At 42.0% G+C, this 14961-nt stretch overlaps 3 protein-coding genes across 3 annotated transcripts; 2 read left to right on the top strand and 1 right to left on the bottom strand.

Annotated features, from left to right (window-relative positions):
- The first annotated feature begins 2218 nt into the window (after window positions 1-2218).
- LOC104753361 (uncharacterized) lies at window positions 2219-5226 on the top strand. The gene is made up of 9 exons (XM_019232073.2): window positions 2219-2254; window positions 2984-3078; window positions 3183-3235; window positions 3350-3611; window positions 3687-3913; window positions 4012-4122; window positions 4201-4362; window positions 4445-4683; window positions 4793-5226. The coding sequence occupies exons 1-9, from the start codon at window positions 2219-2221 to the stop codon at window positions 5114-5116; spliced, it is 1509 nt and encodes a 502-aa protein (XP_019087618.2). The 3' UTR covers window positions 5117-5226.
- Window positions 5227-5399: 173 nt separating this feature from the next.
- LOC147949009 (uncharacterized) lies at window positions 5400-6564 on the bottom strand. Its single transcript, XM_087469548.1, has 2 exons — window positions 6502-6564; window positions 5400-6407 (listed from the first exon to the last, which is right to left on the bottom strand). The coding sequence occupies exons 1-2, from the start codon at window positions 6562-6564 to the stop codon at window positions 5400-5402; spliced, it is 1071 nt and encodes a 356-aa protein (XP_087325674.1).
- Window positions 6565-7419: 855 nt separating this feature from the next.
- On the top strand, window positions 7420-9319 carry LOC147949008 (uncharacterized). The gene is made up of 2 exons (XM_087477654.1): window positions 7420-7535; window positions 7727-9319. The coding sequence occupies exons 1-2, from the start codon at window positions 7473-7475 to the stop codon at window positions 8756-8758; spliced, it is 1095 nt and encodes a 364-aa protein (XP_087333780.1). The 5' UTR covers window positions 7420-7472; the 3' UTR covers window positions 8759-9319.
- Window positions 9320-14961: the final 5642 nt, after the last annotated feature.

Below are 14961 nucleotides of genomic sequence, written 5' to 3'. Positions count from 1 at the left end.
CAAACTGCTAAAACCCTGCGAACAGCTAAATTTGAGAACAGTTTCCCATCAAATGACACAGAATCAGAAGGAGAACTTTATATCATTGGGAAGATCCTGCTTTCAAAATTCCAAAACATCCTTCAATACAGAAATCCGAGGTATACAGCGAAGTCAAACGCAGAGGCAAAGTCAGACAAGAACCCAGCTTCATGAGCCTGCAACTCCATCAAACTCATAACTTCTTCATATCTTCTTCTTTTAACATTATGAGTTTGTTTTTCTCCCCCATGTTGATTATGTTTTTCAACCAAAAACTGTTCCATAGAAAACACACAATCAACATAGACTCATCTGTTTGCAGACTTCAAAGACCTTGATATATCTATCATAAAAACTTCTTCACCATTTCTTGATCCACAACACAAACGAAGCAGCAACTCAACCCAGAAACTTTTGCAACTTGGTGGTAAGATCAACATCAGAGATACAAAGCCACATGTGAAAGCAGATCATGGTTTGGGGTTACGGGTTGGAAGTTATGACCAAATCCCCAAAACATATCCAAAAGATAACTCTGCAAACAACCAACTTCAAAAGCAGATTCCAATAATATCACAGAGAACCAAAATGAGATCTTTATGTCCTTGAGAAGATCTCATTTCCAATTTTTCAAAAGATCTGCCAGCACTAGAAACCAAGATCTGAAGTCAAAGGAAAATGTAGAAGAAGAACACATACCAGAGACACCACAATTTCCTTGATGTATGAAATTATAACACGACTGCAGATTTCAGTATCTGAAAAAATATTTCCTTTGATCTCTTCTCAAAAGCCAGCAACATTCATAAGACCCATAATCCAAATGATTATCCTTTGATGATACTTCCCTTTCTTGTGATCTCAACCAATCAATATGACCTCAAGTCTTCTTCTTTAGCTAGGAGCATCTTTGATAGGCTGAGACAAACCTCTACAAAACAACTCATGCAATTCAGCCCTTCCCTGATCACTTCTTCACCATACTGTTTCTATCTCCATTAGATCGCAACACTCCACGAGCTTCTTCAAGAATACATACAGGCTCAAACTGAACCCAAACATGTGGCTGATGTCGAACTCCACAGTCACCTGCAGCTTTGACCTATCTTCCCCATTTTCTGTAATGGGCTTAGATATAATACCACACTAGGCCTTTGCACAGTTACCAGAAACCCAACATAACACAAGACCACACAAGATCAATTCCTCATCTTTCTTAAGAGGCATCAGCGACAAACTTCAACATTAGTGAGGATCAAGCTTCATTCCTCACACAAGCTCTTCTTCACTTCCATAGACACCCAGATTCAGAGATCATAATTCTTTGCCGAGAATCACTTCCTTTCTTTTCAAATTAGAGAAAATACTAGATTGTGTTATTAACTCTTTCTCTAAAGTCCCAACACAAGTAACACTTGTGATTGCAAGGAACCAATCAAACGACCATTGAATCCTCAGCGGCAGAGAGATGAACGTCTTCTTCTCTCACTCAAAATCAGATGTAAACCACAACACTTCGTCTCTCTCTCTCTTTACCGTTAGAGACACAGAACAAGGACTCACCCAGATTTGGGTTATCAACAATGAGCATCATGTGACATCTTCTTAGCCTCCAACTCACTATTGCTTCCAGCTTCTTGTGACAACGCACATACAACGGAGAATCTCTAAGCATCAACAGATCCTTTATTAATTTCATGGCAAACACCAAACTGGAGCAGAAGACTCTCGTTGACTTGTTGAATTTTTTTTTTTAAACCAGATCCACACGGGGTAAAAACCTTCACATGCCCAACACCTTAAAACAACTCCTTGTGGGCTTTTATTGGGCCTGACTTACGAATTTAGATGAAAGCCGACCAAAAACACAAAATACCCATGTGAGAAAACCTTTCTCCTATCTTCGACTACAAATTCTCACGGCACGAGAACCAAGACATCTTGAAGATGACAATGAAAAATCTGATGAACTGTACAAACAACTTCGGACGAGTTTGAAAACAGATCCGCCGTCGTCATCTTTCTCTCATCTCTTTGTTCTTCATTTTCACCAACCTGGATAGAACCCATCACTTGATTTTCTCCAAATAAGATCATAGCTCTTCTTCTTCATCTAGACACATCTCAGGATCTAACCTGTTAGAGACAGTATAATCTCAAATCGGTTTCCTGCTCTGATACCAATTGAAAGAATGAGATGCGTGCTAGATCTACAGACTTGTATAACAGATATGTATGAGCGATGCTTAACAGAGAGATGAAAGGATAGTGAAGAGACGACACAAGAGATTTGTTAACGGGGTTCGGATAACCTACATCCCCGGGACCAAGTCCAGAATCATTCACTAGAATAAGAACGCAAAAGTCACATTTGCCAATGGTATCTAGCACACACTTGTGCCTACCACTCTTATCTACATGAACTAAAGGAACCACCACTCTTTGTCTTTTCCGACGAGTGTGAACCTCTACAAAAACCACCAACAGATTCTCTATCTTGTTGGTGGGACAACACCACACACAACATGTGTGCTTCTCTCAATTTTAGGTCTAGGGTGCGTAAGCTTCTCTTTGCTACCACCTCTTCCTTTTATACCTCTTAGAGTTCTCCATAAACCCTAGATTCCACAAGCTTCTTCCTCTTGTCTTTTGGGTAAAAGCTTGTTCTCTTTTTGTCAACTTGACCCATGCTTTTGTTCCTGTCGTACCTAACACAAGCATGCTTCTCTGACACAGCCGTTCCACTGTTTGCTGCAACTTGACGCTTTTCTGCTCTGTTGCACTACACAACCTCTTCACGATTCATCTCTTGTTTCCAGCTCTGTAGCACTACACAGCCACTACAAGTTGTCTGCTCTGTTTTCATCTCTGTTGCACTTCAAGTTTACTCAACTGCTAAACAAACTTCTGCTAAGTTGTATGATGCAGCTGATACCTTCTTTCTGCTCTGTTGCACTTTCAGAGTTACTCAACTGCTAATGGAAGACTTGTTCTCATGAGCTTAAAGCATGATTGGTTGAGCTCTCACTTCTTGGATCTTCTCACTAAGACTCCAAGGTTCAACACGTCACTTCATTCCATGTGACTTTACATTGAGCTGTCTTGGCTGTGGTAGATTCTCTGATTCTCTATCTGAGGAATTACTGCGTTTGTGTCTGTAGCTGGTTACACATGCTCCGACTTGATCAATGCTTCTGTTTCTCAACATATGTTTGTATCTGACTTGTTAACTGCAACGTTCACTGCATCTGTGTCTGTACTTTCGGTTGTATCAGGTTTACCCATTGCTTCTTGATCATCTCTCTTGATTCTTATAACCAGTAACAAGACCAATATATCTTCAACATTGTTTCCCGCCAAAACACTCTTCCTACCGTTTCTTTTAAAGCTGACTCTTCTCACCTTAGCTCCTCTCCTTCTTCACACTCATCTCTGTTCTCACCGTTTCGTTACCGAAACGAGAAACTTCTCAGACAGGATCTGATCCGATCAGTTACAGTAAGATCGCAGTTAAGCACGCCTCTCATTTCTCCCAACGATGAATGGGGAATGTGGACTGCTCTCTTCGCCACTGGAGCTTTCGGTATTTGGTACGCATAAAAGTAATCTATAAAGGATATGTGTTCATATCATCCGTCCGCTCTAATTGTCATTTGATCTTACAGGTCGGAAAAGACAAAAATAGGAAGTGCGATGAGCGGTGCACTAGTGAGCACTCTAATAGGACTTGCAGCTAGCAATTTAGGGATCATTTCTTCAGAAGCTCCTGCTTTCTCTGTAATGATGAACTTCTTGCTCCCGTTAGCTGTTCCTCTGCTTTTGTTTAGAGCAGATCTTCGCCGTGTGATTCAATCTACTGGAAAACTTCTCTTTGCTTTTCTCATCGGATCATGTAACAAAAGCTTCATCTCTCTTTTCACTTTATCTGCATGATCACGACCATGACTCTGTTTCATCTAAATCCAATTTTTGTTTTGTTCGTTAATACAGTTGCTACAACGGTTGGGACGGTTTTGGCTTACTTACTCGTACCGATGAAATCGCTTGGTTCGGATAGTTGGAAAATAGCAGCTGCTCTTATGGGAAGACATATTGGTGGAGGTAATAATAATAAACCATTCATATATATATTTTGCTATATAAAGTTGTTTTTTGCTTAGTTTGTTTGTTTTTGTGCAGCTGGAAACTACATTGCTATAGCGAAAGCTCTCAATGTATCTCCTTCAGTGATAGCTGCTGGACTTGCTGCTGATAGTGTTATATGCGCGTTATATTTCATGTCATTGTTTGCTTTAGCCTCTAAGATACCCGCTGAATCTGCACAAGCAGAAAGTACTAGTGGTAAGCAAGATCACATAACCAATTTCGAAGTTGTGTGTTTGATTTATAATAACTTGATGATGCCTTTTTAATATAATGGCAGATGATGGTGTGATGGTTAACAAAAGCAGAGACAAAATTACTGTGATACAAATGGCTACAGGAATAGTTGTGTCCTTAGCTATATGCAAAGCTGCAACTGCTTTCACAACGTACTTTGGGATTTCGGGCGGTAGCTTACCAGCAATAACTGCTATAGTTGTTGTTTTAGCAACTATATTTCCGTCTCAGTTCGACCATCTCGCACCATCTGGAGAAGCAATGGCTCTAGTTCTGATGCAGGTGAGAGATGTGATCAATACATAGTTATCTATATATTTACGTACCATTTGCATAATTGTATGTGTGTTGATCAAGAGCTATTCAAATTGTATGGAAAACAAAAAAACAGGTGTTCTTTGCAGTGTTGGGAGCAAGTGGAAACATAAGGAGTGTAATAAGCACAGGTCCAAGCATATTTATGTTTGCTTTGTTACAAATAGTAATACATCTTGGGGTGTTACTAGGAATAGGGAAGGTGATGAAGATAGAGCTACGGCTTTTGCTTCTTGCATCAAACGCAAATGTTGGTGGACCAACAACTGCTGCGGGAATGGCTACGGAAAAGGGATGGAGCTCGTTGATAGTTCCCGGGATTCTTGTCGGAATATTTGGGATCGCCATTGCAACTTTCCTAGGGATTGTATTTGGGGTTAAAGTCCTCAAGTTCATGTGATGTTTCAACTTTCAATTAAGTCCCGTGAATGTAGAAATTTTGATAAGTTTGCTCATTCCAATGATTAGTGGAACGGTCCATAACCACAACAATGAACAAACTTTTAACAACTCAACACTGTTACATAAACTCAGATTTTCTTTTTCGGAAGAAGCATTACATAATTGAAGTGCAAGTGTCATCACATATATTTTTAGAGATTACATTGTAATAATGCAAAGCCTAACGCCAAGAAACAAAACAAAAAAAAACAGAGCCCACGTTATAGAACAGAAAAGTGGAACTAGGATTGAGGTTGAATGACGTAAGGGGCTGGAGAAATCTGAATTCCATCAACCTTAACATTATTGCCAATATTGACTTTTCCGAAGTCATAGCCTCCCACGTAATAGATGCAGTTTGGGGTTAAGTTATTCAAGCTAGCCTGGAGACAGAAAGGTTCGCCTTTGGAGGAAAGAATAAAACAGAAATCTCCAATTTCATTAGTGCAGATAGCGCATTCGTTCTCAATTATCTTGAACACCATGAACCGCTTCGTAAGCACCCTCTGTGTCTTCTCGCAGCAACGTGTGTACCACTTAACCAAAAACGTTTGACCTGTGGGTGACTCCACCAAGTGTTCGCTCTTGCAACACCGAGACAACCGCTCCCACTCCGACTGCAACAACTCTTCATGAAATGGAATCCGTATGTTGTGTGGTTCGTGTTTATCAAGATCCCAAGAACATATGTGGGTGCCTCCTGAAGCAGGCATGGAGAACATGCCATCTCTCTTTGAATACATGACTTTGGAGGAGGAGAAGCCAGGATCTTCGATTCTTATGTTGACCCACTCGGGGTTTTTCTGAGCAGGTCTGCATAAGCTGAGCTGAGGACCGAGGAACTTGACGGCCACGATGCAGTCCTCGTCCTCGGGAGAAGAGGAGGACATAGCCACGTTGGTTACCAGTTGGGTTTGGCAATGAGGCAAAGTAACAAGAGGCGGCAGTGAGATTCGCTTTGGATCTGAATCTGAAGCATTAGGGTTGAGGTCATCTTGGAGACGCACTACACCGTCTTTCAAAGTAGCTACCCAGCCATGAGATGCTCCTATCGTTCCCCTTTCTGTCATCAGCTCCATTGGCACCTTCTTTTCCAAAACCTCAGTCCCAGAAGTACAAGAAGATTCAGAAACATCTGTAACAACGAGTCTACCGATATCCCCGTCTCTCGGAGTAGATCCACAAGGTGTAGCGCCGACAATGCGATAGAGAGGGGTTCCCGAAAAGTACCGAGCGCCACCGAGGTGTCCCTGAGGAGTAATCAAATTCAAACATCATTAGAAGAACAAGTGTTACAGAACAACAAGTAACAATAACAGAGAGAGAAAGACAAGAGGATCTTACGAGCGCAGGTGGTTTCTTCAGACTAAGCCTCGAGAGCCCGCTGAGAAACAGAGAAGACCTCATAGTGCTCTCTTGGTTAAGACAGATAGTGTCAAACAAACCCTAGAGTGAAACATTTCTATGTCCCCTGCTTTTTCTTAGAAAAGACAAATTGCCTTGCCCACCAAGTCGGTGATTTTTGGAACCTTCGGTTTTGATTTATGTTTCAATTTTTTTTTTTTTTTTGAACAATTTAGGCATATACTGTGAATGAATGAATGATTGAATGCGGAGGGAATAAGTAATATTACGTACATCATCAAAATTTGGAAGGTTGATTATAATCATTTTGATTAAATAAATCATAAAACGCTTAAGTGATTATAATGAGATATCTCAGACAATATAAAAATGTTTTTAGATGAGTTTTGCCAATGGGGTTCATCAAGTCTAAATATGAATGATGTCAAAAGCGGATAGTCTTGCGTTCCACATATTGCAAAATCCGGAGAGAGAAGATCAAGTTCCATGGCCTTGAGTAAAAAAACATAAGTATAACTCATCATATCAGCCATTTGGATATCAAACAACATTCACTATAGTTAACATCCCCAAAATCTAATAAAATCACAAACAGTTCTTGATCCTCCATTTCACATTGTTGACTAGGCTTTAGTCCAAGTAAACACATGCTAAAAATATAGATGTGGCGATCCATTAGAGAAAAGAAAAGAAACAAAACAGTATCGAATGATGATGACTTGTGTGGGCTTAGGTTTTACACTCAGTGATGGACCCACTCGTTATTGTCTGTAAAATGACTGAAGAAATAAAATTGAAACATAAATCAAATTCTAACCGAGGAAACGAGAAAAGAACCATAGACTTGGTAGGCAAGGCAATTTGTCTTAATTAATAAAAATCAGGGGACACAGAAATGTTTCAATCTAGGGTTCATTTTGCACTATCTTTCTTAACCAAGAGAGAGGACTATGAGATCTTCTCTGCTTCTCGGCCGGATCTCGAGGCTTTGTCTGAGGAAACCACCTGCTCTCGTAAGATCCTCTTTGTCTTCTCGCTTTGTTATTGTTGTTCGATTGAATATATATGAGAATCTTGGGTTTGCAAATATCTGACATAGTTAGGTTTCGATATATAGCCTTATCACTTGTAAGCCTATAATACGTGATCAATGAGTACGTACTCAGATAGTCAGATTCACACAATTACAAATTGTACTCGCCAGGGACACCTCGGTGGCGCTCGGTACTTGTCGGGAACCCCTCTCTATCACATCGTCGGCGCTGAATGTTGTGGATCTACTCCGAGAGACGGGGATATCGGTAGACTCGTGGTTAAAGATGTTTCTGAATCTTCTTCTTCTTCTGGGACTGAGGTTTTGGAAAAGAAGGTGCCAATGGAGCTGATGACAGAAACGGGAACGATAGGAGCATCTCATGGTTGGGTAGCTACTTTGAAAGACGGTGTAGTACGTCTCCAAGATGACCTCAACCCTAGTGCTTCAGATTCAGATCCAAAGCGAATCTCACTGCCTCCTCTTGTTACTTTGCCTCATTGCCAAACCCAACTGGTAACCAACGTGGCCATGTCCTCCTCTTCTCCTGAGGACGACGACTGCATCGTGGCTGTCAAGTTCCTCGGTCCTCAGCTCAGCTTATGCAGACCTGCTCAGAAAAACCCTGAGTGGGTCAACATCAGAATCGAAGATCCTAGCTTCTCTTCCGCCAGAGTCATGTATTCAAAGAGAGATGACATGTTCTCCATGCCTGCTTCAGGAGGCACCCACATATGTTCTTGGAATCTTGATAAACACATGCACAAACCCAAGCTTGAAACGTTGTTCTTTCCAAACCATCCTGAGTTCGTGCAGTCAGAGTGGGGGAAATTAGATACGTGTTGCAGGAGTGAAGAGTTGGTGGAGTCACGCCCGACTGGAGAAATTTTCATAGTGAAGCGGTTCAAACAGAGAAACAACAATGAAGGTGTGATGAGGATGGAGGAGAGGAAAATGCTGGTGTTCAAGATAGACACGTTTGGATTGGCTAGGTACACTGAAGACATCGGAGACCTCTGCATTTTTCTCTCCAAGTCTGAACCTTTCTGCCTCCAGGCTAGCTTGTATGACGCACTAGATAAGTCAGTTTATTTCATAGACCAGAGCGAAAGCGGAGTATTCGATTTGGGCTATAAGGAAACAATGGATGCTGTATTCTCCTCTAACCCCGCCCCTTACTTCATTCCACCTCCTCAACTTTAGTAGTTATAATTAGTTTGCCCCTGAGTATATGATTCTCTTTATTATAAACCAGCTCTTGCTTCAATTTTTCTCTTCTACTTTGCATTTATATTGGAAATGGAAAATTCTAAAGTCATCGTGTTGTGTTGTGTTACTCGCACCTGCGCTGCAGACTCATCACACCCTCATCCTCCTCCTCAAAAGCGTTTATGGGTTCGGATCTGGAGTCAAGCTTGAACAGGTGGAGCTAATCTCGTAGCCGTGTGGTTCTTGGTCTGATTGGCGGGGCTCTTCTCTTCATGCCGTCAAGCGTCTTCTTACAAATGAGGGCTACAACAGTGTCATATAATCATGTTTGACCTCTTGGCTCAAAGTGTTCCAAAACATGAATTAAAAGTCCCATTTGCATCTTCCTCTTAAGAAGTGTAAATTCTTTTATGTTATACTCAGGTTAAGTAAGACCATCCTCATCTCACACTCCCTTAGCCAACTTATTCGGAACCATAATCATGTCCCACTGAGTCATACACGAACTACAATTACCCTATCTAGTTTTACTTCTATAAAATAAGTGGTTTTTATTTGTAATTAAATAAATTAGGAAAGCGACCGTGCGTTGCCGCACGGGGAGATGAAATTCTAAATTGAAATTTAACATTTGTAATTCATCCTAAATTCTTTTTTTTCTCAATCAATTTGATCATTTTCACTTCTTGCTATTGCCTTCTGCTGATTAAAAAGCCAAAGATTCATTTCAATGTTATTATATTTTATGTTGTCACACACAAAAGTGAACCTTTTTTAGAGCTTGATTTACTATGAACATTACTTTTAACCATATATAAAATTTCACTTATGCTTGTCTCCGACCAAATGGTGCTATATATTGGTATCCTTTCTTAATTCGCTATTAGAAATTGTCTTTGTTGTTGATCATTATCAATCGAAATACATACGAGGCTGCTTCTCTCTTGGTTTATTTATTGTATTGAGAAAATACTAAATGCCACTTGTCGAAGGAAGGTCGAAGATTGGGATCGGAGTAGATGGCTGGATTGAATTTTGTTTCCCCTTCACTTTGATACGCGATTTCTCTTTCCATAGATTACTGATTCACAAATCACAATCAATATTCCGATGCTGTAAGCAGGTGGAGTTTGTATACAAATGATTTACTATGAACATTATTTTTAACCATATATAAAATTTCACTTATGCTTGTGGATGTTTTTTTCTCTCACTTTTAGATATGTACAAAACCGAGTTTTATATGACCGACCAATCAAACCTAATTGGTTAGTATAGAGTAACTCACATTCTTCAGCTACAACTTTTAGAAATATATATTTGGCTATAATGCTTTCCACAGTTACATGCATATTGGTCTCACATTTTCCCTCAAAAGACCCCCTTCTTTCCTCCCTTTTAATGGGTTAATCTTGATTACCTTATTTCCTACTAATACATTTGATACATGGATTTGTAATATTTGCTTCAAATCACATATTCCTCTTTGGAAAAGAAAAAAAATCAAGACGTAACAGACTAAGAATGCATATAGACAAAAACTTGTACACTCATCAGCGATTCAATCAAAGCAATTCAATTAAACTACAAAAGTTCAGAAAATTAATAAATATAGAACATAGGATTTTATGTTGGTCTCTCCCAATCCATCCCATTCCACCGTGTCGGCTGCTCTCCTTCCAGGCTGCATCCCCCTCTATTTGATTTCTCACTTATGTCTATGAATCGGTACCATCATGTTCTTCAATAAACGACAGCAAAAACGAAGTCGATGTGGTGAAACATGTGATAATAATATCTCACCTTTTGATGTTCTCTTCTTTAGGTTAAACACTAATTTTATAAATTTCTTGCTTTTTCTTTTTTTTGGCAGATTCCATATCACTCTAAAAGTGACTGTTATACATTATGTTTTTTAAAAGTTGTATATACAGATTAGAAAGTGAAACAACCCGACCCCCTTTTTTTTTAATAATTAAAAACAATATATAATTAAGCATCCCATACTACTTAATTAACCAACCCAAACCACAACTCAACAATAAACCAGCAATAACATTAAGCACAGCGGAAACATACCAATAATACAAAACCAACAACATCATCAAGACAATAACATTCCTAACCATTCTATCCGGCAACCTACCATAACACTAACCCAGGTTCCAACAACATAACCAACAAATCTAATAACACACAAACGAGACCCTAGATCATCCTCCTCCTCATTGCCATGATTCCACGTCACAAACCTGCACACCACAAACAACAATTGAGATGCGTAAGTATTATCACAAATACTTAGTGAGGCAATCCTCCCATCTACTGGGCTATACACACAAGCAACTGAGATTTCCAATGCTTAACAAATGACAACCAAACACAAACAAACCAGGAAAAATCACGAAACAAGCAACTTGGTGTCGACCGACACCAGAGAGGTGTCGATCGACACTGACCAAACATGGTGTCGACCGACACCTAACTGGTGTCGATCGACACTCCCTTCGCAGACGCGAACTGCACGAATCCGAACGACGAACCTTCGTTTCCAATCATCTCCAATCCGTTCCCACCTCACCCAAAACCTTCAGGAACCTATAAGAACCATAACACAACCACCACAAGCAAGAACAACACCACTAACACAACCAATCAAGCAAGAACCACACCACAAAGCACCACCAATCAAGCAAGAACAACAAAGGATTCTCAGGCTTAGATAAGCCATGGTCATGCACTCACCTTAACAACTGATTATAACAACCAATACAACCAGTTGAGACCCTCCTAACATCTGAAACAGCCCAGAAACGCCCGTTAACTATCAAATCGCTCCGGTGAAAAGCTACCCCTAGACGTCACGAAGCTTCCCACAAAATTTCAGCACGATCAGGCACCACACGAGACCACGATCTCAGTTACAATCTCCGATGGTCCCAACTCGCGTCTGAGAAAACGTGTCTCACGAAACTTTGAGAACGATTTGATATGCCGAAACTGTTTCCTCCCAAACCCTAACGATTCTGATCTTTCTCCTTTAATCTCCTTCACACCACAATAGGCTCTCTCCTCTCTCTCTATCTCTGAAAACGGTGACAAGACACCCTCAAAACCCTTAATTTGTCGCTTCTCCACTTATAACACGATTTAGGGATTTTCCTTGAACCAAACCAAACCAAACAGCAATTAAAACGAACCGGACCAAACCAGAAAACATGGTGTCGATCGATACACCAAGGGTGTCGATCGACACCCACACCAAAACCTTAAAAATTGGTTCGCGGATGTTACAATTCTCCCCCACCAACAAGGATTCATCCTCGAATCCCGCAAAACCGTCCAACTGTCAAGGACCTCCGTGCCACCGTCAACACGGCCCGCACGTCCCCAACCGGACTAAATACCGTCAGCCAAGGTTTCCCGTGCACTGTCGCAACAGCCCGCACACCTCCGACTGAACCATGAGGTCTCCCTCTAGCCAATATACTCGCATCAAAGACACTATTTGCTCACAACTCAGTGCTTCCCCCGTCCGTGGTCGCAACCAACGAATCATGCCGGCTCGCTATCAGGCCAACCGCCTTAAGCTACGACATCCAGGAAGTCACTCACACACACTCCCCCCGCTCTCGGGTCGCAACCCTCGAGACATACCGGCTCACTGCTAAGCCGCGGCTCACAGCTACGGTATCCAGGGAGTCTCAAATATCCCGCTCTTGGGTCGTCACCCTCAAGCACGCTCTCGGATCGTCATCCGAAGCCTCATACCACTCCCACTCTCTGGCCACAAAGTCCATCGAGCTATCGGTATCACATGAGTTGGGCCCACACGGCCTTGAGCAAAACAAACCTGATGCCATCGAGTATCTCCCGGCTAGATCTACCTCAACACTTCCCACAAAAATTCCCCTTTTAGAAATTTTCTAATTTTGGAAACTTTCCTTTTGTGGAAACTTTCTATTTATGGAAACTTCCAAAAATAGAAGCCCGAGCTATTTCTCTTTTTCCCATGACGACAACTGTCAAACATAAAGAAAAATACTCATCTTATTAATCTCAAAATGTCATAATCGTTACAACCTCAACGAAAATACAACAGAAACAATAAGATACAACAATCCAATCCATCAACCCGCATTCCGAGCACCACCTCATCTTAGTACTGAGTCGCACAACCAACCACCCCTAAGCGACCAAGTATCAAGAGAGATGGGCTGGAATACTCCGTACCCGCTCCAGCCACGGACTACAACTCAGACCCGGCTAGACAAGCTCAAGTCGCGGCCTGCTTCTCAAACCACTTCTTAAACCTTGCCTTCATCCTCGCCTCAGGCTCCCAAGTCTACTCCTCTACTCCATCACAGTCCCACAGAACTCTCATCAAAGGAATCTTCTTCTTCCGAAGTTCCTTGACTCTCCTCCCGAGTACCCTCAACGGTCTCGCCTCCAACGTCATGTTGTGCTGAAGATCCTCAAGAATCTTAGGCAACAGCCGGTCACCCTCGTGAAGACACTTCCTCAGCATCGACACATGAAATACATTGTGGAGCGCACGCATAACCTCAGGCAACTCCAGCCGATATGCCACTGGTCCCACCCGCTCAACCACTCTGAACGGACCCATGTACCTCGGACTCAACTTAGTCTCTGTCAATAACATGTTAGGACCCCGCAACATAGCCATCTTGAGGTACACTCTATCGTCAACCTGAAACTCAAGATCCTTTCTCCTCTTATCAGCATAGCTCTTCTGCCGATCCTGAGCCTCCCTCATGTTCAGCCTCAGAACCCGAATCTTCTCTGAGGTCTCCTGAAAAAAATCCGCACCATATATGCTCCTCTCCCCCACCTGAGTCCAACATAACGGTGTACGACATGGTCTCCCATACAAAGCTTTATAAGGAGCCATCTTAATACTTGCCTGATAACTGTTGTTGTAAGCAACTCTACCAGGTTCAGGTGATCTGCCCAATGGCCACCCCAATCCAACACACAAATCCTCCAGCGTCTGGATCGTCCTCTCAGACGGTCCATCTGTCTGGGGATGATAAGCTGTACTCATATGCACCTTAGTGCCCATCTCTGCCTGAAATACCTTCCAGAACACCGAAGTGAACTTAGAATCCCTGTCAAACACAATGCTTGCTGGCACCCCATGCAATCTGACTATCTCTCTCACATACTTCTTAGCCAAGACCGCTGCTCCACCAATCTTCTTAATGGATAAAAAATATGCTGACTTAGTCAACCGGTCCACAATGACCCAAATAACATCAAAAGTTCATGACACTGGCAATCCTACCACAAAATCCATCGTGATCATATCCCACTTCCACTCTGAAATGGGTAGACTCTTAGTAATCCGCTTGGAACCTGATGCTCAGCCTTCACCAGTTGACACACGTCGCACCTCGCGACCCAACTGGCTACAACCTTCTTCATCCCGACCTAATGATAGTACCTCTTGAGATCACGGTACATCTTAGTCGCTCCTGGATGAATAGCAAAACATGCTCGCATGAGCCTCCCTCAAGATCTCCTATCTCAAATCCTCATCCTTGGGCACACAAATCCAACCGTGCACCAAGATAGTACCATTAGTTGAGACCTGATACTCTGAATCAACATCCTTAGAGACATTCACCAGCCCCAAATCCTTCTCCTGAGCCAACCACACCCTGCTTAGAAGATCCGCTCCATAAGCCGCCTCCTAACCCAATGGTTCTCGAGGAACCACACACAAGCTCAACGCACTGACCTCTCCTACCAGAGACTTCATCTCATGGTCCTGTAGTAACCTGGCAAACCAAGGAAACTCCTGATCTTAGTGACATTCCGTTGTCTAGGCCAATCCCTGATAGCCTGAATCTTCTCCGGATCTACAGAAACTCACTATGCAGAAACAATGTGACCCAGAAAGCCCATCTCACGCTGCTAAAAACTGTACTTGCTCCACTTAGCAAACAACTTCTGCTCCCGCAGCTTCTCCATAACTGCCCTCAAATGCACTGCATGCACCTCAGGACTCTTAGAATAAACCAGGATATCGTCGATGAAAATGATGACAGATACATCCAGAAACTCCTGAAACACACTGTTCATCAATCTCATAAACGTTGCTGGCGTGTTAGTCAATCCGAAAAGCATCACCACAAACTCATAGTGCCCATACCTCGTCCTGAAAGCAGTCTTCC

This window comes from Camelina sativa, chromosome 2, assembly GCF_030686135.1.
Source record: "Camelina sativa cultivar CO46 ecotype springtype chromosome 2, ASM3068613v1".
NCBI lineage: Eukaryota > Viridiplantae > Streptophyta > Magnoliopsida > Brassicales > Brassicaceae > Camelina > Camelina sativa.
Note: the sequence above shows the minus strand (reverse complement) of the source record. Positions and strands in the feature narration are given on the sequence as shown.